Source organism: Rana temporaria, chromosome 2 (genome assembly GCF_905171775.1).
Source record: "Rana temporaria chromosome 2, aRanTem1.1, whole genome shotgun sequence".
NCBI classification, from domain to species: Eukaryota; Metazoa; Chordata; class Amphibia; order Anura; family Ranidae; genus Rana; species Rana temporaria.
In genome coordinates this window covers 157,478,819-157,504,468 of record NC_053490.1, presented here as the reverse complement: position 1 = coordinate 157,504,468, position 25,650 = coordinate 157,478,819, and the positions used below count along the sequence as shown (strand labels likewise).

The 25,650-nt window shown below is 40.6% G+C and overlaps 1 protein-coding gene across 4 annotated transcripts in view; it reads left to right on the top strand.

Moving 5' to 3' along the window:
- Positions 1–25,650, top strand: part of DIAPH3 (diaphanous related formin 3) — an 844,467-nt gene that overhangs the window by 413,725 nt on the left and 405,092 nt on the right. For all 4 annotated transcript variants that reach the window (XM_040341346.1, XM_040341345.1, XM_040341344.1 and 1 more), the window contains 4 exons: positions 1,342–1,434; positions 6,680–6,774; positions 7,491–7,592; positions 13,506–13,745. In XM_040341346.1, coding sequence (XP_040197280.1) covers positions 1,342–1,434; positions 6,680–6,774; positions 7,491–7,592; positions 13,506–13,745 — 530 coding nt within the window. The remainder of the gene's footprint in view (positions 1–1,341; positions 1,435–6,679; positions 6,775–7,490; positions 7,593–13,505; positions 13,746–25,650) is intronic.

The window sequence follows — 25,650 nt, the reverse complement described above, 5'->3', positions numbered from 1 at the left end:
AGAAGTGCATACTACAGAGTGGAGTGGTCAGAAATACGCCCTAGTATAGATTATCCCAATCAACATGTTCCAGCTCCTGCCTTCTCTCCCCCCAATCCACCCTTCCTGTGACAGCAAGCAGGTGATGTTCTACCCGCACCCGCTGTTACAACTTCAAAGACCGCATGACTGTGTGGGGCTCCGCCCACATGGCAGCACCATTTATTCACATAGTTCTGTGAAGAAGTGAACTACAAGTATTGACAGCATGTAGTTCTCAGTGAATTGTGTGAGCACTGAGGAGCACACTCGTAGTCCATTGGTTGTTCCTGCAATTCAGTACCTGCATCCTTGTATCAGTGCAGACAGTATTGAGAGTATGCAGGATCCTGGCAATGCACTAGGTACAATTCTTGACAGACTCCAGTGTAACAAAATAAAAGCAAATCTATGCACATTTCTTTTTTTACCTGCATAAAGATGTGCATTTTATATATATATATATATATATATATATATATATATATATATATATATATATATATATATATATATATATATATATATATATATATATATATTGAACTTATCCTTTAAATCTTTACTATTGTGGCACCTGCACTGCTTACCTTGACCAACTTGGGACACTTCCCATTCCCACTACAGGATTGCCAGTCCTAACTATTGTGACATCTAGTCATCATAAACCTGTGTTTAAAGGATAAGTTCACTTTTGGGAACAAGTTACATGTTGCACCTAATGCTGCAGCTGCTGTGCGATTTCCACCCACCTATGACAGCAGTTCCAACCTTTTTATATATATTAAAATTCAACAGCTACAAAAATTGTAGCTGCTGACTTACCTGCTCCACAGTCCTGCGAAGCGGCCGCCTGGAGCTCCGATCGCCTCCATTCACACTGGGCACCCGGCCGTGACAGCTTTCGGCTTCACGGCCGGGCACTCGCATGCACGAGTCGCGCTGCGCTCTAGGAGTGGACATGTGTCCCAGGAGATCGCCTAGAGGGAGGGGTCGCCTAAGGCGAGAGAAGGAGTCGCCCAGGCGGCCCGTAGGTGGAAGTGGGACAGGAAGTTCCACTACTACCGAAGTCCCAACTCCCCCCCCCCCCCCCAAAAAAAAAATTGCATGCCAAATGTGGCATGTAAGTGGGTGAAGAGTGCTTAAAGCGGAAGTTTCACTTTTGGGTGTAACACCAAATCCATTTCTACATGGTAAGAAACACTAAAACTGTCTTGTAACCGTTTATCTGAGCTTTCTTTTTTGTTCTGGGTGTAAATATTCATCTTGTGTTTTCATGTATTAAGAAAATTAATTTTGTGTTTTCATTTTTACATTAAACAGTGAATAAAAATGATGAAATTGAAGATACTCTTGTTATTAAGAAAAGAATAAAGGAACTGAAGGTGCTGGAGCCAAAAGTTGCCCAAAATATGTGTAAGTATATTGAAAACAGCTACATTCCCAAAGCCATTTGTATTTTTCATTTTTGCACACATGGTAAAATGTACAATTTTGGTGTGAAGATTAGTAAATCTCTTAAAGCATCTGCTTTTAGAAAGACATCAATGCTGCTCTATGCCACAATAGCGTCCCCTCCTTTTTTTTTTTTTTTTTTTTTAGAATTTCACTTAAAATTCCTAAAACACTGTACCTGATGGGATTATGGACAATACAACCCTAGGGAAAAAAAAACTATGGGCCAGATTCACAAAAGAGATACGACGGCATATCTCCTGATACGCCGTCATATCTCTGTGATCCGCCCGTCCTAACTATGCGGCTGATTCATAGAATCAGTTACGCATAGATAGCCCTAAGATCCGACAGGTGTAATTGACACACACCATCGGATCTCAGGATGCAATTCTAGGCCGGCCGCTAGGTGGCGAGACCATTGCGGTCGGCGTAGAATATGCAAATGACTAGTTACGGCGATTCACGAACGTCGCGATGCCCGTCGATCTAAATTTACGCAGTTTCCGTAGCGATACGCGTCGTAAAGTTAGGGCTGCCTCCTAGGTGTTCTAAGCAATGTTAAGTATGGCCGTCGTTCCCGTGTCGAAATTTAAAAAAACGCGTTGTTTGCGTAAGTCGTCCGTGAATGGCGCTGGACGCCATTTACGTTAACGTCAAACCAATGACTTCCGTGTGACGTCATTTAGCGCAATGCACGTCGGGTAATTTTCCCGACGGAGCATGCACAGTACGTTCGGTGCGGGAACACGCCTAATTTAAATGGTGCCCGCCCCATTTGAATTAGGCGGGCTTGCGCCCAGCGGATTTACGTTAAACCGCCGCAAGTTTACAGGTAAGAGCTTTGTGAATCAGGCACTTATGCTGTAAACTTGCGGCGGTGTAACATAAATCAGATACGTTACGCTGCCGCGGAGCAACGTAAATGTACCTGAATCTGGCCCTATGCTTTAAGTGATTAGTGTGCGTTTTAAGTGTCCTATATCTTTTCCCTGATGGCAATGGGACAAACACTGTAACCTTGGTGGGTTGGATCAATACTAAAAGCTTTTGCCCACTTTTTTAATCGGCTGGCATATGCTGTGTCCAATTTTGGTAGCTCTGTTCCTATGATCCGCTGCACTGTTTTCACCACATGAGACAGGCACTTCTTATCCTCCACCCTGCAGCTGGCATACCACACTACAGTGCAGTGGAGAACAATACTCTCAATGATACACACTATAGATAGATAGAAACAAAATATAAATTGCAGACCATCGATATGTCGCTAATTGGGCAGGAGGATACGTGGAGAAATTGGTGAAGTGAAGCTGGGATTTATGAATGTAAGGGCAGTGGAAGTTTCTTTAGTAAGGATCAGATCCAGGGGGGGGGGGGGGGGTAGCTGGTAAAGAGAGCTTATATTTTCTAATGTGTGGAGAGAGCCAAGGTCGTATAGGTCAGTAAGAATGGTAATACCCATACCTTGCCAATAGTATAGGTGAATTTGCGGGATGAAGTGATGCAAAACTGTTATGGGAACAGGTAGTTTGTATAGCAATCTAGAAGGAGGAGAGGGAAAATTAAATTCATTCCTTCCATATGGTAAAATGTACAAAAGCATAGTGCCCCCAATTTTAGGACTATAAGGGCAGACTTAGGATCACCATGGGGAATAGTTGTAGCTTCCATATATGCCAATGCTTTATGTCTAGGAGGCTTGCACCGATACTTAAAGCGGGGGTTCACCCTTAGAGGGCACTTTTTCCCCTTAGATTCCTGCTCGTTTTCTCTAGGGGAATCGGCTATTTGTTTTAAAATATGTGCAGTACTTACCCGTTTACGAGATGCATCCTCTCCGTCGCTTCCGGGTATGGGCTGCGGGAATGGGCGTTCCTTCTTGATTGACAGTCTTCCGAGAGGCTTCCGACGGTCGCATCCATCGCGTCACGATTTTCCGAAAGAAGCCGAACGTCGGTGCGCAGGCGCAGTATAGAGCCGCACCGACGTTCGGCTTCTTTCGGCTACGAGTGACGCGATGAATGCGACCGTCGGAAGCCTCTCGGAAGCCTGTCAATCAAGAAGGAACGCCCGCTCCCGAAGACCCATACCCGGAAGCGACGGAAGAAGATGCATCTCGAAAACGGGTAAGTACTGCTCATATTTTAATACAAATAGCCGATTCCCCTAGACCGAACGAGCAGGAATCTAAGGGGAGAACAAAAAAACTTTAATAAATGGGTGAACTCCCGCTTTAAGTTGGTCCATTACACAAGCCATAACATTAGGTAAACCTATACCTCCATTTTTACTATGGTTTACCATGATGGTAAGAGAACATCTAGGAGGTTTGTGACCCCAGATATAGCGACAAAAGAGTTTAAATAAAAGGTTTGGTTGTTGTAATTTTTCAAGTCACATGATCATAGCACACATTTATCAAACCCATAGGGGCAGATACACATACATCTGCGCCGGGCGCACCGTATCTAAGATACGCTACGCCGCTGTAACTTACTTTTTGTTGGTTTGAATCCTGAAAGAATTTGTGCCATAAGATACGGCGGCGTAGTGTATCTCTCGCGGCGTAAGGGCGCGGAATTAAAATTTGGCGAGTAGGGGGCGTGTTTCATTTAAATGAACCGCGTCCCAACGCCGAACGAACTGTGCATGCGCCGTCCCTAAAATATCCCAGGGTGCATTGCTCCAAATGATGTCGCAAGGACGTCATTGTTTTCGACGTGAACGTAAATGGTGTCCAGCCCCATTCACGGACGACTTAAGCAAACAACGTAAAAAATTCAAAATGCGAGGCGGAAACGACGGCCATACTTAACATTGAGTACGCCACCATATAGCAGCTTTAACTATACGCTGAAAAAATGCTAAAGTGTAAACAAAGCTAATATGTTAGAACATGTGTTTTGTTTTTATACAAAATATGAGTTTGTACAGAGTAAAAAGTTACCCGACATGATGCAACACACTTCTGTACCCAAAATTGTCCATTAAAGCCCTTACAAGGTCATCTGTTTAAATGCAATGGTAAATAATGTCTCTAAAATGTATTACTAATAGTTGTGTGCATGCACACACTGGGTGTGTGGGGGAGTGCTTTACATTTTTTTATTTATTTTTTTTATTTGTCACTTTTACATTTTTGAAATGTACCCAGCCAGTGTTGACAGGGAATGGCAAATCCAGACCAGGAAGTGATATAGTACACACCACTTCCTGGTACATTTATTAAAGGGTTCTGCTTGTGGAAGTGAATAGCCAGCTGTATCACTTCCACCTGAAAGTCAACAGGTGGCTTGACAAGAGACATAAGACCCCAGCTGCTATAAGCAGCCAGAAGTGAATTCCAAAGCTCTTGATACCATTGCTGTATATAAACAGTATTGAGACTCGACATAAACACATATGCACACACAAGTGTACTGTGTATATACTAGGGTTGTCCCGATACCACTTTTTTAAGACCGAGTACAAGTACCGATACTTTTTTTCAAGTACTCGCCGATACCGAATACCGATACTTTTTTTTAATCTCCTGTGACAGCGGCACATGTGTCAGTAGTTTTTTTTTTTTATCTTTAACAATTTGTTTTTAATTTTTTACAATGTTTTTTTTTTACAATTTTTTTTATTTATAGTGCTTTCTTTTTTTAAGGTGGGGTGGGGTGGACCGTGTCAGTGTGTTTTTTCTTTTCTTTTTTTTATTTTCTACAATAATTTTTTTATTATTTTGTTTTTTTATTCTTTATTTCTTTTTTCAGCCCTGTTGGGGGGCTTTGGTGAGATATCAGGGGTCTTAACAGACCTCTGACATCTCCCCTTTGAGCCAGAGAAAGGGACTAGGGACACATGTTCCCCTGTCCCCTTCTCAGCAGCATCAGCTGCGCTGAAAATGAAAGGAGAGAAGACAGCGTCTTCTCTTCATTCATAAACTCAAACATTGTAAACACAGGTTACGATGTTTCAGTTATGTGAATGGACAGAGTCAGTGATCACTGACTCTGGCCATTCGGAGCAGTAAGGAGCCAGATTTACCGGCTCCTACCCTCTCTCCATCCTGACAATTCCAGGGGATGGAGGAGGAGCACGGAAAGGGAGAGAAACACGGCGGGATACACGGAGGGAGAGAGAAATACGGCGGGATACACGGAGGGAGAGAGAAACACGGGGGACACGGAGGGATACACGGAGTGAGAGAGAAACACAGCGGGGGACATGGAGGGAGGGAGACAGACTGCAGCAAAACGGAGGGGACCTGGAGGAGGACACGGGACAGTCAGTGGTGATCGTGTGTCGGGGAGTTACAAGCACCGATCACCGCTGATTTTAAAGCAGCTGAAAGCCGCGCGGGGGAGGGGTGTAGAGAGAAGCGGATAAATTACTTTTAAATCTATACAGCGGTGATCGGTGCTTGTAACGTCCCCACGCACTGATCACCGCCGACAGTACAAGTATCGGGTGAAGCATCGGGAGCATTTGCCCAAGTACAAGTACTCGGGCAAATGCTCGGTCCCGATACCGATACTAGTATCAGTATCGGGACAACCCTAGTATATACACATTCAACAAATAAAAAACATAATGAGCACCCAGCTCCTTTTTGTCTGCTTGTGAGTGACTCACCAGCACCATCTTTACCCTAGCATGTCCTTTAATAATGGCCATAACTCATTGCATATTGGGAGTAGTAGTTTTTTAAACATTCTCATGGTCAGTAGGCAATGAATGATAAAGCAGCCATGAGAGAGGAAATAGCGTAACAAAAAAAATATTACCAGCATAAACATGTTTGTTTATGAAAAGTGTAAGCAAAACTACACAACACGTTGCTGTTCCAGTTAAAGACTTTATTGCATTGTTGGTAGGTATTGGGTATTTACAAAGCCAGTACCTGCAGGTTGTTTAAGTCACTCTTTTGTGGTGTTGTATTTTCTTTTTAATGTTAATATCTTATTCTTAATAGTCCTTGATTTTGTGTTGTTATGAAGCCTGACAGTGATATTATTAACAGTAAGATTAACTGTGGTTTATTTATTTTTTAACAGTTACATCTGCATTTGTTGTACATTCAATGTATAATCAATACCACAATGTGTTATGTTTTGTCAGTCAGCTTGTGTTATATTTTACGGTATTGTTTTATCATGGTTTCCTGTAAATATTTAAATATATGAATTACTAATTAAATTGTTGGCCAATGTTTCAGCCATTTTCTTAGGTTCATATCGATTGCCTTATGAAGACATTAAAAAAATCATATTAGAAATTGATGAAACACAACTTTCAGAATCCATGGTTCAGGTAAGGCTTCTTAGAGTAAAAATTCATTGTCAATCAAATGAGAATAAACTTAAATTGCTGATAACACGCAGGCTTGCAGTACCTGCAGTTTAATGATGCATCTTCAAATTACATATTTGCCCTAGGAAGACCCTATATGTATATAGAGCCTCAAATTTCCCCCATGAAAAGGAACCTGCACCCCCCCCCCCCTCATGCAGCCAGGTGTAAGTGTAGTTTAGGTGAGCTGTCAGCCCTCATCTTAAAGAGTGACATAAGTAGATACATGCAAGAAATAAGTTCAAATTGCCTACCAGCTCCATGGTGTTGTGAAGGGATCTCCAAAGATATAACACAGACAGACCCAAGTCTCATTACTGTTCTGTTTAATCCATTTTCCTTTGTGTAAGAGACAGTATGGTTTTTATAGTAAGTGTTTCTGGATATACCATGCATTTTCACATGGGGACTTTATTGGTGTTCAAAGTACTTCTAAGAACTTTGTTGGATTTTGTTTTATATATACAGTATGTGTGTGTATGTATGTATATATGTGTGTATATATATATATATATATATATATATATATATATATATATATATATATATATATATATATATACATACATACATACATACATACATACATACATACATACATACATACATACATACAAACATTACAGATTCTGTTTAACTCATGTATGTATGTATTTTTTTTTTATTTCCCACACTAGAATTTAATAAAGCACATGCCTGAACAGACCCAGCTGGCTGCATTGGCCAAACTTAAAGATGAATATTGCAGCCTGTCAGAACCAGAGCAGTTTGGTGTTGTGGTGAGTGATTATTTTATTTTTAAAATAACTTTGGTCTGTATTATACAATTTTGTGTTTTAAAAGAAATGTTGGAATAAAAAATTGCATTTGTAACTCGATCAAGCTGAATAAGTTTAGTCGAGAAAGAAGGAGATGTAAATCCACTCCAAAGCTAGACAGCTTTATATAGCTATGAGATAAAACGGTGTTGAGAAATACAGAATTATCTGTGCTAATTCCCATAAATGGTTTTCAGCTAAAAGGTCACAGCGGATAGAATTACGTACAGTTGTATTTCTGAAATTATGTCATTATGACTGGGAAAATGTATAAAAGTAAGATTTAATAAATTAGCCCTGAAGAAAATTACTATTTCTTGCTTCTCCACTACTTTTTGTGCTTACAATATATTTCTTGTATGTCCATATGACTCAATGTACTGTAACTGTGATACATGTGGTTTCTATATCTACTTATCTAATGATTTTGTATTTTAGCATCATATTGCGGTAATCTTGCGCCACATGTGACCTTATCTATAGTGGTGGTTCACAGTAGCTTCTAAGAGGGCGCTAAGCTTTTCAGTAACACCTGCTACATGGCACACTTCCCCTAAGCAAAAATTCAGATAAGACTTAAATTGCCATTTTAGTCAATTAGTATTTCTTCAAAGCATTGTTTGAGCTCTATAATTTCATATTTAGAGGGCCACCTCTAATGTACAATTGGTCTCCTACAAAGGTTACAGTTACTATTTCATATGACAGTGGAGCTTAAAATATAACTAAAGGCAAAACATATTTTTTTCTTTTTTTAGATTTGGATGTAGTGACAAGGGAATGAAATATGTGTCAGGTTTTAAGTTAAAGCGGTGGTTCACCCTCAGTGACACGATTTTACCATCGAGACAGGCATTGTAGCGCGAGCTACAGTATGCCTGTCCCGATTTTTTTACCCCCGTACTCACTGTGTACTCGTACATTATAGATTTCGGCTCCCGCGGGGAATGGGCGTGCCTATGGAGAGGGAGAATGATTGACGGCCGGCCCTGGCACGTCACTCTCCCCGAAGACAGCCGGAGTAGGTCTCGGCTCTTCACGGCGCCTGCGCACAGGCTATGCGCAGGCGCCGTGAAGAGCCAAGCCTATTTCGGCTATTTCCGGAGAAGCGTGACGCGCCAGAGCCGGCCGTCAATCATCCTCCGTCTCCATAGGCATGCCCATTCCCCGAGGGGAGTCGGTATCTTCGATGTACGAGTACACGGTGAGTATGGGGATAAAAAAATCGGGACAGGCATACTGTAGTTCGCGCTACAATGCCTGATTTTATGGTAGAATAATTTTTTTTTTTTTGGGGGGTTTATAGGGTGAACCCCCGCTTTAAGGAGATTTACCCTCTCTTAATTGTCATGTTTACCATAATCTCCAACAGTTAAAATACATTTTTAGTTTTCAGAAGAACAGGATTAGATGGGAAATCGTCCAGGGGGTACACTAGTTCTGGCTATCCTGGTGGCACTCAGAATTTCCCTAATTTTGGAGGAATTTTCCCCGTTTTGATTATGGGGCAGAATGCAAAGAGAAATCTCCCTAGTAGGACACAGCTGGCAAACCTGACAGGGGTTATAACCCCCCTCACTCTGTCCAAAAAAGGAAAACAATGCCTTTAGTCCTACTTTACGTTGTACCAAGGACCAATCTTCTGGGGTAGTTGCTTTTTTTTTGCATTCCTGTATATTTAGAATTTCCAATTTTCTAGCAAACTGTTACCATCATGTTTGCACTATAGGTCAAGATAAAAGTGTTATTTTGGCTTAAATAACTTATTGAAGTTCTTCTGTATTTTACAACGTTTCTTTTGTGCATGTTTGGACATAAATTTCTTGGAAATACAAGTTTTTCTTAGACCAGGGGTGGTCAACTAAGTAAATATAGAGAGACCTGACAAATCCAAAGCTCTGCATAATAGTTTTGTTTTTGTTAATTATTTAAATATAAAATTAGGATTGAGTTGAGAGATACATTTAGGATTTAAACAAACAAAAACAAAACTTTTATACTCACCTAGGTGGATGTAGAATGGATCCCCGCCGGGTAGTGAGAACTGAGCGATCAATTACAGCAGAGTTCTCCCGCTCCACTCTGAGCAGAGAGCCGTGACTGTCGGTCAGTGACTCTCTGCTCTCGCCCTCCAACACTTAAGTGCTGGGCTGTGGATGGGGCGGGAGGCACTGGCTCAGACACACAGCAGACCACCGAGAGGCTGAACCAGGTGCTAGTCCAGGCTTCTGGGAGTATATCGACCATATGGTAGGGATCTTTTTAGAGCTTGAATCCGCTCTGTGACATCAGCTGACTGCAAGCTTTAGCCCACTGTCAACTGAAAACGGGTCACAGGTGTACAGAGCAAACTGCACTCCTGTGATCCATAGAAGTATTGCCTAAATAGCTTTTGGCATACCTCTACTTTAGGCTGGGTTCACATCTATGCAAATTGGATGTGAGTTTCCTCACATCCAATTCGCATAGCAGGAGAATGTGACCGACTCTCTATGGAGCTGGTTCACGTTTCTCCGGGGTGGCTGCAGAGCACACTGCGCAGAGACGCTGTGCATCTTTGCAGCTGTTTCAGGCCAAATTCAGACAAAGATTCTACCCTGATTCATCCCCGAATCTGAGAACAGGGAAAAACAACGTTGCTGTGCGATCTGTGGCTGGTTTAGGTGTGAACCAAGCCTTAAAAAGGAACCACACTCGCCTTCTTGGTTGTCGTCCTGGTTCCAGTCTTACTTCCCTGTGAGTTGCAGACCTGCCAAAACTTGGAAATGTGAGAAGAACATCCCGTTCAGCAATCCTGTTTACAATGCATGTTGGTTAGGTTTATAGAGCTTTCTGAGAAGTCACTTTTGGCTGGAAGTGAGCAACCTGGGAGAAAGTAGAGAACATTTACCTCATATACTCTAAGCCTGGATGTTCATCTGTTTCTGTTTGTAAAGACAAGATTTTTTTTTTACCTGGCTAGTGTTTAATAGTTAAGGTCCAAATGAGAAGGTGGAGAGGGACATGTCACCTAAAACACACATATCAACAGGTAAATGGAGTCACAACATACACTAAGTAAAAACAAAAAGATTCTCCCGGGACTTTAAATGAAGTGGGTAATGTTTCCGCCAGTAAAAATAACATTAATTGTTTAGTATATAATTTATTCAAGTAAAATTGTTTACATGCGTAGAGTAAAAATGTTACATACATAACACCAACAATTGCCAATTGAAACAATACATAGACAGTAAATATTAATACACACGTATAATAGTGGACAGAGTACACGGCATCATACTACCTGACTAGCCTAGTTTCGCAAGATCCAGCTTGCTCTTCAGGGGTGTGTAACACTGTACCTAGGATGAAAAAGTATATGTTTGGCAATCTGGCATAGTATTCGTTGTAAAGGCACAGGGCAGGAGGGGTTGTAAGTCCCCATACTCACCACTGAGCTTGACCATGGCTACAAATATTCGGCCCCAAGACGGCAGCAGCAGGTGCCTCACCCGGGAGCTGAGGGGCGGAGTCAAAATGGGGTCCCCTCCAGGGGCCAAACGGAGAGCAGGCATGGCATAGATATAGTGATGTATCCATAGAGACCTCATAGTCCATAAAAAGTATAGGTTGTGAACATAAGTATGTTTTGTCAGATATCTAATGTTCACACCCTATACTTTTTATGGACTATGAGGTCTCTATGGATACAACACTATATCTATGCCATGCCTGCTCTCCGTTTGGCCCCTGGAGGGGTCCGCGTTTTGACTCCGCTCCTGGGTGAGGCACCTGCTGCTGCCGTCTTGGGGCTGCATATTTGTAGCCATGGTCAAGCTCAGTGGTGAGTATGGGGACCCACAAACCATCCTGCCCTGTGCCTTTACAACAAATACTATGCCAGATTGCCAAACATATACTTTTTCATCCTAGGTACAGTGTTACACACCCCTGAAGAGCGAGCTGGATCTTGCGAAACTAGGCTAGTCGGGTAGTATGATGCCCGTGTACTCTGTCCACTATTATACTTGTGTATTAATATTTACTGTCTATGTATTGTTTCAATTGGCAATTGTTGGTGTTATGTATGTAACATTTTTACTCTACGCATGTAAACAATTTTACTTGAATAAATTATATACTATACAATTACTGTTATTTTTACTGGCAGAAACATTACCCACTTAGTTTAAAGTCCCGTGGCGAATCTTTTTGTTTTGACTTTATGTAACAGGGATGGAAGTGTGTCACTGGGGACACCAGACCTTTCCTCTTTCTTCACAACATACACTGGAATAATTTCACAAATTAAAAGAGTAGGTGCATTAGGTCACTTGCAACACAAGTGTGGACTATCAATCACACATTAGTGGATTATTTCCATTTGGGAATGGAATCAAGTATTGGGATTTACTATGGGAAACATTTCTTATGGCTTTATCTATACACAGTGTGATCACATGCAGTGTTGGTGTCGATTAGAGGTGGTAAGATGTGTATATGCTTAATCTGATATATTATACATTTTATGCGAGTTGTGTCATTAAATTGTTATTAAAAAGGTGGGTTTAAAAACACTACACCATTTATTGATTTATTTATCTTGCTAATGCATATTTTTTCAAGTTAAGTGCCTGCTGCTCTGATATTACAGCTAGGTAGGGACAGCACAAAAGGATCTCATTATCCTAAATGTGTTTCCATTCATAGCAATTGATTTCAATTGTGGGAACTGGGAGTTAATGAACAGATGACATATATATACTGTTTTTTTTTTTTTTTTTAAGAACTGATTTAGTGTTGCATTTGTCTATTGTTATTCTTATTTATTGAACCTTCTTGGGGGTCTGAATCAAGTCAGTAGTGGCCTGATTAAGTTACCCAATCTCCCCTAATGCCGCGTACACACGATCGGTCAAACCAATGAGAACGGTCTGATGGACCGTTTTCATCGGTTAACGGATGAAGCTGACTGATGGTCAGTCGTGCCTACACACCATCGGTTAAAAAAAAACGATCGTGTCAGAACGCAGTGACGTAAAACACGACGACGTGCTGATAAAAACGAAGTTCAATGCTTCCAAGCATGCGTCAACTTGATTCTAAGCATGCCTGGATTTTTAACCGATGGACATGCCTACAAACTATCAGTTTTGTTCTATCGGTTATGTATCCATCAGTTAAATTTAAAACAAGATAGCTTTTTTTTAACCTATGGATAAATAACCGATGGGGCCCACACACGATCGGTTTGGTCCGATGAAAATGGTCCATCAGACCGTTCTCATCGGTTTGACCGATCGTGTGTACGCGGCATAAAGCTACTAGTATCAGCAAGAGTATATAACATTTGTAGTGATGTTTTTCTGCATAGAGATTCATGGCAGAGTTCTTTCAGGTCTTTAGTGTTTTGTTAGAACAGCCAGACTTAAAAGAAAACTGAGGTCATGTTTGCTTTCCTGCAAGTTATCATGTTTTGCCAATATATTGTATATCTAGGATTGTATAACTGTAAGCACATTGTGACACACAGTTCTCGATATTACCCCAATGTGATGATGACCAATGCTTTTATGTAAGTGTGTGTGTAACAAAAAAAAATATATAGGTCCGTGTTGGCTGTATTTTTTAGTAAGTTTTAAATTTTTTGTTAAGTTTTTATCTCTGCTAAGTTGTGTTTCAGGGCTTTTAATTCTGTTGTGGATAAATTGCTTTGATAGAGAACAAACATTTTCAATGTGAAGTGAGATGAGTTCTGCAAGAAGTTGTCCTTCATGATTATATCCCATGCTAAAGGATTTCTGTTTTGTTGGTCCCTCTAGAAGCAAATGGTTTAAAGCAGCAAATTTATTATATAGCTATTTCATAAAATATATTCCTTTCTTTAATCAGATGAGCAGCGTGAAGAAGCTCATTCCACGTCTCAGCGCAATTCTATTTCGCCTTCAATTTGAAGAGCAAGTAAACAACATCAAACCAGATATTATGGCTGTCAGTGAAGCATGTGAGGAGATAAAGAAAAGCAGGAGCTTTGCTAAACTGCTTGAGATAGTGTTACTCATAGGAAACTACATGAATGCTGGATCCCGCAATGGACAAACCTTTGGATTTAACCTCAGCTCTCTTTGCAAAGTGAGTAGTTTTTTTCTTTTTAACACACACACACACACACACACACACACACACACACACACACACAGGTTGAACTAAGAGACTTGTGTCTTTAGTCAACCTCATTGATCTAAATATAGATCAATGAGTTTGACTAAAGACACAAGTCTCTTAGATTAACCTTTGTATATGTGTGCATTTATGTTTTATCCATATTGATTTTTGGTTAAAATCCTGTATATTATGCTGACCGACCTTTTTGTTTATTTATTTTTTCCCCTGCTCTAACAGTAAAAACCCCTTCCCGATTTAAATACTTTGTTACCCAGTCTGAGGGCTAATTCACACGAACATAAAATATAGAAAATGCATGTACATGTTTATTCATTTTGTTCGAGCTTTAATACATGCTCATGTCTGTTGACATACATTTTGACATCAATTGACATGCATGCACAGCATTATGGTGTGAATAGGACACATTGGAAATTGTTTTTCAGATGTCCTTTGGTTGATCTGCTTTTTACAGCTGCGCTAAAATGCAGATCAACGCACTGGTGTAAATCGGCCCTTAAAGTGTAGCCATAGATTATCTTTGGGGACCTTATAGTAAACAGGTTATTACAGACTATTATATTATAATTACAGTTTATATAATCACCCTTGATGTATTTGTACGTTGTGATCATGTCTCCTTTTAAGCACCTTTTCTTCCTAGTGAATAATAATATTTCTGTACTTGTAATTCATATCTAATGTCATCCAACCTCTTTATTGGTTTTGTCTCGTCTTGTTGAATGCCTTCAAGTTAGATGGCATCCATTCTATGGATTGGTTATCAGATTATATATTTCTTAAATATAGTATATGTCCTTTGAATGCAAGAGAGCACTTTGCTAGCTTTGTTAGCTGCAGATTGGCATTGCCTGTTTTGTTCAGCTTGCTTTCAATCTACAAGGGCCTTTAAATCTTTTTCCATCAATAAATATCCCAGAACAGCCCCTCACAAAGAATATTTTGCATGCATATTTTTAGCATCCAAGTGCATAAGTATTGAGCCTCCTCTGCCATGTAGCCCTCCCCTTGTTTTGTGTAAGAGGTCCAGTTAATGTGCTGCATCTAATTCTAAATGTATGTTCATACATAGTTTGGTATCGTCAACAAACACTGACATTTTATGTTTTCAAAATCATCAATAAAGAAGTTAAATGCCATTGGCACCAAGGCAATACCCTGGGATACATCAATGACAACCTTACACATAGACCGAAAATCGACTATAACTGTCAGTTCAATAGGAATCGGCTAACTTGCTGCCTGTGTGTGCAGTCCCAATCCCCCTGTCAGAATAATCATAGCAGGGGAGATCACGGTACAAACATCAAATTAGGCAAAATGTCAATGTTAACATACAACAAAGTCAATATACTGTGTTGTACAATACAAAGTATTTATAGGTTCTATATATTTTAGAATTTGCATCTAGTGTCCATCTGGCAGCAAGCCCAGTTGCTTTGGAATTTGGGGCCATACATTATGGCTATGCTTTTGACTTGTGAGGTTTGTATGCTAAGTTTGTTCACTAATGGGTCAATGTGGGCCATCTTCTTGCTATCACAGTATGTATAACAAAGTATGGAGGTACAAAAGAGGAGGCCATATTTAAATTCTTAAGCCAAACAAATGTGATAGCTGGGGTAGGGGAACAGGAGACTTTGGGCACATAAGCAGAGACATGAAAGGTTTCTTTCCAGGAAATGGATATTGCTCAGCAGTTCCACCAGATATAATGTAAGGATCCATTTTGCCCAATAAACCTTATTAATGAAATGTTTAAGCAATACTGTGTTCCTACACACTTTGTAGAATGTTAACTGGTTAGTCTCGCAAGAACAGTTTTCAAAAACTAATTTATTTTTATTGTTTTGCTCCATATGATACAATTTTTGCTGAAAATTTGTTGCATACAGTTTTATACCAGCCATTTAAATACTTTTCATAATATCAGTGTTCAGCTAATTGGCCCTGTAGTATCCTGACACATGTCTTGACCCATTTTTGGAATATTGGTACCACATTTGATTTACACCAATCAGTTGGTATTTTTCCTTTCATTAAAGTGTCTTTTAAAAAAAAAAAAGAAACATCAGCCTGGCTATAATAGAGCTAAGTAGCCTAAGGAGTTGTCGATGTAAGCCATTTGGTCCTGGCAATTTATTCATGTTATTTTTTATTTATTTTTTTCTACTCTTTGCTCCTCGATTTTTGGCTATTAACCACTTGGCACCAAATCACAAACCTGTATGTCATTTGACTTCACCTAGGTACCGGTTTTGGGGCCGACAGTCAGCTCTCTCTTAATAGCAGAGGATGGGGCTAAGCAGCCACTTGGCTGTTATTACAAGCAGCTGGAGGGGACGTGTCCACCCCGCCTCCTTCCGTCGCTCACCTGGGCTCTCCCACCCCATCAGGAGACCCGGGCAACCGGCCGTCATGTCCCTTGGCTGGAGACTCGTAGAAAGCCGGGATCAGCTTTGATTGGGTCCCAGATATGGTAACCCGGAAGTGATGTCATGACATCACTTCCGGTTTACTGGCATCCTAAAGGTGCCAGTTTAAAAAAAAATAAAGTATTTAAAAAAAAAAACAATCTAGATGTTTTTAATGCTTACAATGCAAAGGAGGGATTTGGGGTCAAATAAATCCCTCCATAAAGTGTACCTGTCACATGCCTATTGCTGTCACATGGATGTTTACATTCCTTGCGACAGCAATGAAGGTGATAAAAATGTAAAGCAAAAGTGTAAAAATGTCATAGAGTTGCTCCTCGGAGAGTGGCATCTGTCTCAGACCCATGTGTTTAAACTTCTGGGAGATGTTGAGTCGTCTAAAGGCTTTATTTCCCAATGCTACACCATCCTGTTACAGTCAGTGATGAAACAGCATCCTCTGAAGATAAGGGAGGAGTGGGAGGCGGACGTTGGCCAGTTAGATGGGGAACAATGGGAAGAGATTTTTCAGGCAGTGGGCAAGTGCTCACTGAACGTCTCCCAAAGGCTTAATCAGCTATATATCTTGCTACAAACGTACTATACTCACCACAGGCTTCACTTGAGGAATTCCCATCTCGACCCCACATGCACACGCTACAAAATAGACCATGGAGATCTTATCCCTATGCTGTGGAGGTGTCCCAAACTCCACACATATTTTGCAGGAGTGGTGACTACTGTTAACTCTGTGTTCGGAGTATCTCTTCCACAGGACCCGCAAGCTTGCCTCCTGGGTGATCTGGAGGAATACGAGTGTGAAGAGACTGCGGAGAGGCCGTACATAGGGTATTGAAGTGTGCAAAAAATACTGCGCTAACCAATTGCCAAACCAAAACAAGAAAAAAAAAACACCACAGCAGCAGCTCTGTTTATGTGATAGACATAAATAAATAATTAAAGAAACAGTGAAGAGCTGCGCTATACCGTGAAGGACCAATATTAGAATCAGTCCATCATATATACAGTGCATACAGACCATAACAGATCATATATCATACTGTGTCTACTAAAATCAAATGTACCACACTTACAATATGAATATTGAAAAAAAACACAGACAAAAATGTGATCTCACCTAGACTGAAAAAAATATAAATATATAGTCCCAATTCCTCAAGTGCAAAGAAGATCTATGTAGAGTGGATCCGTGACAGAAAATAGATGTTGATGAAAACAATGAAGGGATATAACTCCAAAATATTTGTGCAAACACCTGTGCTCCACCACCAGCCAAAATCACTTCTTACCAGAGGCAATTGGACAACAAGCCTGTAATAGAGCCTTGATTCCTCCAGTGGGTATGTAGAGACTGCTTCAGTGGAGGTCTATACACAAAGCCAACCATCAGAGAGCCCCACAAAATAAAAACACTAGATAGTGTATTACCATAAAAAAAGGTTTAATTTAAAAGGTAGTAGCACTTACAAGAAAATCAACATTCATCTCTATAAAAAAGCCGGCCGGCCTGCCTGCAGACGCCTGTCTCTGGGTGATGTCGTCAGTACGTTCGTTCACCTCCTGACGTACGTTTCGTGTCAATACACGTCGTCAATGGGGAAACAGGTGACACACCACTCTAATGAAGCAATTATAGAAAACCAAGCCTTGGTGTGAACTTCTGACAGCGGAATTGTAGACTCCCATGATTCGTACCAAATAACGATCGGACTACCCTAATTGAATATGAGACAATCGATTGAAACGAACCAAACCGGAAAACCATTAAATTCTGATCGTAGAAGGAAAAGAAAAACAGTATATGCTGCAATCACCCGAACCATGCGACATCACTCAATCCACGGTTTTCACCTCAGAGAGAGTAAGATTGCGTATACAGTGGGGCAAACAATTATTTAGTCAGCCACCAATTGTGCAAGTTCTCCCACTTAAGAAGATGAGAGAAACCTGTAATTGTCATCATAGGCATACCTCAACTATGAGAGACAAAATGTGGAAACACATCCAGACAATCACATAGTCTGATTTCGAAAGAATTTATTTGCAAATTATGGTGGAAAATAAGTATTTGGTCAATATCAAAAGTTCATCTCAATACTTGTGTTATATATCCTTTGTTGGCAATGACAGAGGTCAAACGTTTTCTGTAAGTCTTCACAATGTTGTCGCACACTGTTGCTGGTATGTTGGCCCATTCCTCCATGCAGATCTCCTCTAGAGCAGTGATGTTTTGGGGCTGTCACTGGGCAACACGGACTTTCAACTCCCTCCAAAGGTTTTCTATGGGGTTTAGATCTGGAGACTGGCTAGGCCACTCCAGGACCTTGAAATGCTTCTTACGAAGCCACTCCTTTGTTGCCCTGGCGGTGTGTTTGGGATCATTGTCATGCTGAAAGACCCAGCCACGTTTCATCTTCAATGCCCTTGCTGATGTGAGGAGGTTTACACTCAAAATATCACAATACATGGCCCTATTCATTCTTTCATGTACACAAATCAGTCGTCCTGTTCCCTTTGCAAAGAAACAGCCCAAAAGCATGATGTTGCCACCCCCATGCTTCACAGTAGGTATGGTGTACTTTGGTTGCAACTCCGCATCCTCTCCTCTCTCCTCCAAACACGACATGTTGTGTTTCAACCAAACCGTTCTACTTTGTTTCATCTGACCATATGCCATTCTCCCAATCCTCTTCTGGATCATCCAAATGCTCTCTAACAAACCTCAGACGGGCCTGGACATGTTCTGGCTTAAGCAGGGGACACATCTGGCACTGCAGGATCTGAGTCCCTGGCGGTGTAGTGTGTTACTGATAGTAGCCTTTGTTACGTTGGTCCCAGCTCTTTGCAGGTCATTCACTAGGTCCCCTGTGTGGTTCTGGGAATTTTTCTCAACATTTTTATGATCATTTTGACTCCATGGGGTGAGATCTTGCGTGGAGCCCCAGATCGAGGGAGTTTGTCAGTGGTCTTGTATGTCTTCCATTTTTTTACACTGCAGTGCAAATTACATGCAATATCGTAGAGCGCACAAATGTGAACCACACTGAGATACAATTTTTTACATGCTCTCATTTCATTAATGACAATTTCATATTTTCCCCCATTATTGGGAAGTAACATTCCTTTTATATTATTTTTTTTTATTATTTATTGATATTATTTTGAGGATTTATTCAGGGCTTGGACAATGCGTGTCAGACAGGTTGTATTGATGTTTTTTTTTTAAACATTTCAGTTATTTTTTTATTTATTGGAATTATTTTGGGGATTTATTCAGGGCTTGGACAATGGGTTGTATCATTGCTCAAACATCCCCCCCCCATCAACCCTGCCATTTGAAGGGATTTGTACCTTGAACGACTCACAGCAGATTCCTGTCAGATTCCAGTCAGCATAACTCCCGCAAGCCATGCAGAGGGTTACCATGGTTACGCTCTGACGGCCGCGAGAATTAGAGCCACACGAGCAGCCATAGCAGGAAGAGACTGGCTTCCTCTGTGCACTGCAGTGGGGGATGGCTGCCAGAGATCTGAAAAGCTGAATCGAGTGGCCCGAGACCCCCACATCCCCCAGGCTATCTCCGACGGTGTGTTATACGCCGATAAATACGGTAGTTTAAATTAAATGAAACAATAAGAATAAAAAATAGATATAAAAATATATAAAAAAATCTAGATCCAGATTAATATGTGCCAAAAAATTAAATGTTTAAAAAAAAAAAAAAGGCCACGAATCTGAATAAAGTGCATAATAACTTTATAGTTGACCCATAGTGTTATATGTTCTTTTAACACCCAGTAGGCAAGAAAAAATCTTTTATGCCTAAATGCCCACTCCCTGAGAGCTACAAGATTGCTACCATGGAATCACACCAAGTACACGTTTCAAACGAGCATATTTTTTGCATGAAAAAATGGAAGTGTTGTGGCGTTCTATTGTTTTTGCATGCACAAGATATGCTCTTTTAAAACAACTAAAGTGTGAGTACCCAAGTGTTTTAATCAATAAAAATTGAATTTTAAAAACTGTACTACACTATTTGGGACCCCCCTTCTTTCTCCTTCATATGGGATAACCACTGGGAGCACCACCAGGATCACAGCAGGACGTACCATTGCCAGAGTCCTGCACAGTGGCATACACTGTGAAAGCTGTAAACCCCAAGAGGGGGTGAAAATCCGGTGAGTGTGGTTCACATAGGAGCACAGTTTGAGTGGATCACTGTGAATCACAGAACTAGACGTTCACATCAGCACAAAGCATGTTCTCATCATAGTAATTCTTATTTTTATTTTTTTTATTAATTTATCTTCACCTATTGACATATCTTCACTCTCTTTGTTGGTTTATTTTATGCACATTGTTTGGACTGGATATCACGAGCATTTTTTGGCATAAGGATTATATTAATGGGCTGTGATTTTTCACATTAAACACAGGAGTTCCTTACACAAATAGGGTAAACCCATTACCCATCACATTAGCACTGCACTTTATATGTATGTATTAAATAAGCTAGCACCATTTCTACCTCCACTCCTCACTCATATCATTATCTCACTTACTGTAGGTGAAATAAATTAAGTAGAGGCAGCTGCTAAAATACATTATTAATTAAGGGTGTAAATCCCACTCACTCACAGGCAATATTTGTGTCCATTGTGCGGATTCATTTACACTATTCCAAAGGGGGTATAACTTCTCAGTTTATGAATCCAGGACATCTCAAGTCTAGAGATGCTACATATCATAGAGTCTCCCCTCCATTGTGCAGTATATTTATCTGTACCTAAAAAGATGGTATTTCTAGGATTTTTGTCATGGACCTCTAAATAATGTGATACTGGGTGCTTGGGGAAATCGGTAAGTATATTGGTATAATGCTCATTTAACCTAACACGGAGAGGTCGTTTGGTCCTGCCCACATACTGCAGTCCACAGGGGCACTGCAGTAAGTAAACTTCCCTCTCTGTTTAGCTTGTAATAAAAGAAGTAATCTCAAACTCAGCTCCAGTACTTGAAGAAGTAAACTTATTAGTACGCCTATGCCGCGCGTACGTTCAGGAATTCGCGTATCTAGCTAATTTGCATACTCAACGGGGAAATCGACGGAAGCGCCACCTAGCGGGCAAAAAAAAAATTGCAGTTAAGATTTGACGGCGTAAGAGACTTGCGCCTGTCGGATCTACTGAATATCTATGCGTAACTGATTCTATGAATCAGTCGCATAGATACGACGGCGCTAGGCAGAGATAGGACGGCGTATCTGGAGATGCGCCGTCGTATCTCTTTTGTGAATCTGGGCCAATGTTTCCACCTCTGTGCTTGACTGTAGGGATTGTGTTGTTACGGTCATAAGTCAAGTTAATGCCAAATAGCTCAACTTTGGTCTCATCTGAGTGAGTGAGAAACTTGTATAGCGCAACACATGCAAACTGAGTCGCCTCAGGGCGCTTGTTATCCGTTTCCTACTATATTTTGCCTTCAGAATAGATGGGTTTTGAGTTTTTTTTCTGAAGGCCTGGTGATTCACTTCCATTTGGATGCTGGTTGGTAAAGCGTTCCACAGTCTAGGTCCTTGGACTGCAAATCTTCGTTCTCCTATGGACTTGTATCTGGCCTTGGGTATCTGGAGTAGATTTTGGTTGGTAGAACGGAGAACGCGATTGGGGTTGTGACATTTTAATTTTTTGCATAGATATTGGGGCGCACTTCCTTGTACACATGTGTGCGTCAGGCAGAGTGCCTTAAACGTAATTCTGTCTTTTACGGGCAACCAATGAAGGGATCTAAGGGAAGCACTTTCTCCCAATCTTTCTCTGAATCATTTAAATGTTCATCTGCAAACTTCGAACAGTCATATACATGTGCCTTCTTGAGGAGGGGGACCTTTCGGGCGCTGCAGGAATCCGAGGTGGCATATTGTGTTTCCAATGGTTTGTTTGGTGACTGTGGTCTCAGCTGCATTGAGATAATTTACAAGCTCCTCCTTTTTAGTTCTGGGCTGATCCCTCATTTTTTTTCTCATGATCATCCTCCCCCATTAGGCAAAATCTTGCATGAGGCTCCAGACCAAGGGCGATTGATGGTTGATTTGTATTTCTTCCATTAGCTCCAAAAGTTGTCTCCTTCTCACCAATCTTCTTGCTGATGGTCTTGTAGCCTATTCCAGCCTTGTGCAGATGTACAATATTGTCCCTGGTTTTCTTTGACAGCTCTTCGGTTTTGCCCATGATGGTGAGGTTTGAATGGAAGAACGATTCTGTGGACAGGTGTCTATTATATACATAATGAGTTGTTGGGAGCACCTTCTTAAATTGACAGGACTAATTGGTGTACCACATGAGCACATACTGTAGCCAGTCTGTGGTAGCCAGAATTATTGTTGGTTGTTAGGGGATCAAATACTTTTTTTGCTCACTGAACTGCAATTTAATTTATAACATTTGTATCTTGTGTTTTTTTCAGGATTTTTGGTTGATATTTTTCCTCTATCATACTCCCATGATAACAATTATAGACCCTTCATTGCTTTGTAAGTGGGCAAACATACACAATTCTGCAGGGGATCAAATAACTATTTTCACCACTGTATGTGTTTTGTCCATATTATTTACCATTGATTTATTTGATTGTTTTTGCACATTAGCAATATGTTTTTCATAATCTTTTTAGCTGCCCTGATTGTTGTCACGTATCCCTAGCTGGATTATTTGTGTCTCTAAAAGGTCAAGGATGTTCCTTTCAGTTTGTATTTTTTATTTTATTTTTTCAAAATACTTTTTCTCATTTTTATTTTCTTTATACACTCGAAAAAAAGCCACATATGTTTTAATACGTATAAACAAAGACATTTGATCAAACAGTGCAAATTACAGAGCAAGATATTTCATTTTATCAAGGGTATAGAACAATGGGAGATCAGGTAACCTAATATAAATAACATTGCAGAATAATAACTGTAAACAATGTCTAATGTGTTTATGACATATCCTATTACATGACAATACTTGAGGGTGAGTGGTTAAAATATACTGTACATCAATTACATAAACCTCAAGAGAGTCTATACAGTTAAGAGATGAGGTAATATAAAATATATTCAATATGAGGACCAGTAATCGCACTTATTTTTTTATTTTATTTTTTAAATGCCATGGTATCCTAGATGGTGTGGTTGATTTATTTCCATAATTTTAATTGATACCATACATGAGATAACTTGAAACCATGTTACTGAGTCAGATCTCCAGTTGAGAGCAAGAACCCATTGGATGACACTGAATAATGAGTGAAGTAACCTTTCATCGGGAGGGGGAACATCTGGAATAGGAGCAAACAGAAAGCACAATCTCCTGTGGTTGTGAACACTTACATGTTTTACCCAAAGCATAACTGACACTTAGAAACTTGTGTGAAATATGCGATCATTACTTAAGCATAGTGTCAGTACGCTCCCTGGAGCCTGAGTTTCTACTTCATCTTCCTGTAAACTCCTTAGCTCCTCAGCTTTCCCACATGCACAACAGCACCCATGGTCCAAGCTTATTCTGCCTCTCAGCTGTAACCACAGTCTCTGCAGCACCCACAGTCTAAGGCTGGGTTCACATATATGCAGCCGTGGTTTCAGTGCAGGTATCTGATGTCCGATAGCTAGCAGATGAAGGTCATGTGACCGCACATTGGTGCTGTGAGAGAAGATATTTAGGATTAGAATTTAAGAAAAAAAAACAGGGACACAATTCTTTAGATCTTGATAAAACACAGGAAATGTCAGTTGGTTATAAATGGTATTTTGAAACCACAGGGAAGAGCAGCAGGAGCCCCCGGTTCACACTGCCCGTGACTTTGTCACATGACAAGTTGCGACCCATTTCACCTCTAATCGGTGCGACTCAAGGTTCCTGCACTACTTTGCGGAGTGACTTCAATACGACTTGCGTTGACTTCTGTTAAAGAAATTGTAAGCAAGCTACGATGAAGTCGCGCAGGGACGTCTGCTTCAAAGTTCCGCTGCTGTGAGCCAGCACAAAGGTTAAAACAAATCTTGATGCCGAAGCACAATTTTGCAACTTTGACATGTGTTGGTAAAACTGTACATATCATTGCAACTAATTTGTGCATCTAGGTGATTTATACCTTGTTTTTTTCTTTTCCAAGACAAGTTGGGCTTTCATCTGGTGATGAATATCTCCTGATTTTTTATTTATTTTTTATTTCTATATATATATATATATATATATATATATATATATATATATATATATATATATATATATATATATATATATATAATATTTATTTATTTATGTAGCTGCATATTTCTTGCTACTACCATAACCTTCTGCCAGTGAACTACCTAAAATAAAGTATCCTGCTCCTGACAATCACAGTGATCCAACATGTGATTTGATAGAAAACTGGATGACAAAGAGTTATCTTAAACTCAACAGTTCAAAAACAGAACTCCTTATGTTTCACGCCAGCCGAAAGAGTCAACTGGCAACAACCTGGACACCCCCGCCCATTCTGGGCCAAATCATCACCCCTAGCTCCAAAGTCAAAAGTCTCGGGGTCATCTTCGACACCTTCATGACAATGGACGCACAAATAGGGTCAGTAGTCAGCGGAGCGCACCATCTGTTGCGCCTACTACGCAGACTTATTCTATTTATCCCCAAAGAAGACGTAGCAGTCGTGGTGGGAACAATCGTGAATTCCAGACTGGACTATGCTAACGCCCTGTACCTCGGACTCCCAAAGTACCAAATCTCCCGTCTGCAAGTCGTTCAGAATACGGCCGCCAGACTGGTGACTGGGAAAAAAAATGGGAATCAATCTCACCTTCGTTGAGAACCCTTCACTGGCTGCCAGTAAAAGACAGAATTGCATTTAAAGCACTCTGCCTGACACATGAGTGCATCCATGGGAAGGCTCCGCAATATCTTTGCGACAAGATAGAACCTCACAATTCGAATCGCGTTCTGCGATCCACCGACCAAAATCTGGTCAGGGTACCAAAAACCAAATACAAGTCCAAAGGAGAAAGAAGGTTTGCTTTTCAGGGTCCTAGACTATGGAACGCTTTACCAACCAGCATTCGGTTGGAGGAAAACCACCTGACTTTCAGAAGACAGATCAAAACTCTGCTCTTTTGATGTCATGAGACACGAACAACTAGCGCCCAGAAGCGATTCAGTTCGCATGCGCCGCGCTTTATAAGTTTTTCATTCATTCATTCATTCATTCATGTGTGTATGTTAGTTGTTTTTGTACCCGTAGTACAGCCCAAAAACAATAGTTTTCTAATCCTACCCAAAACATACAAATACAATTCTGCCCAAAAAAAAAAAACTGACCCTGACCTTGACCCAAACATTAACCCTGGCACTGACCTGGATCAAACCTTGAACTAG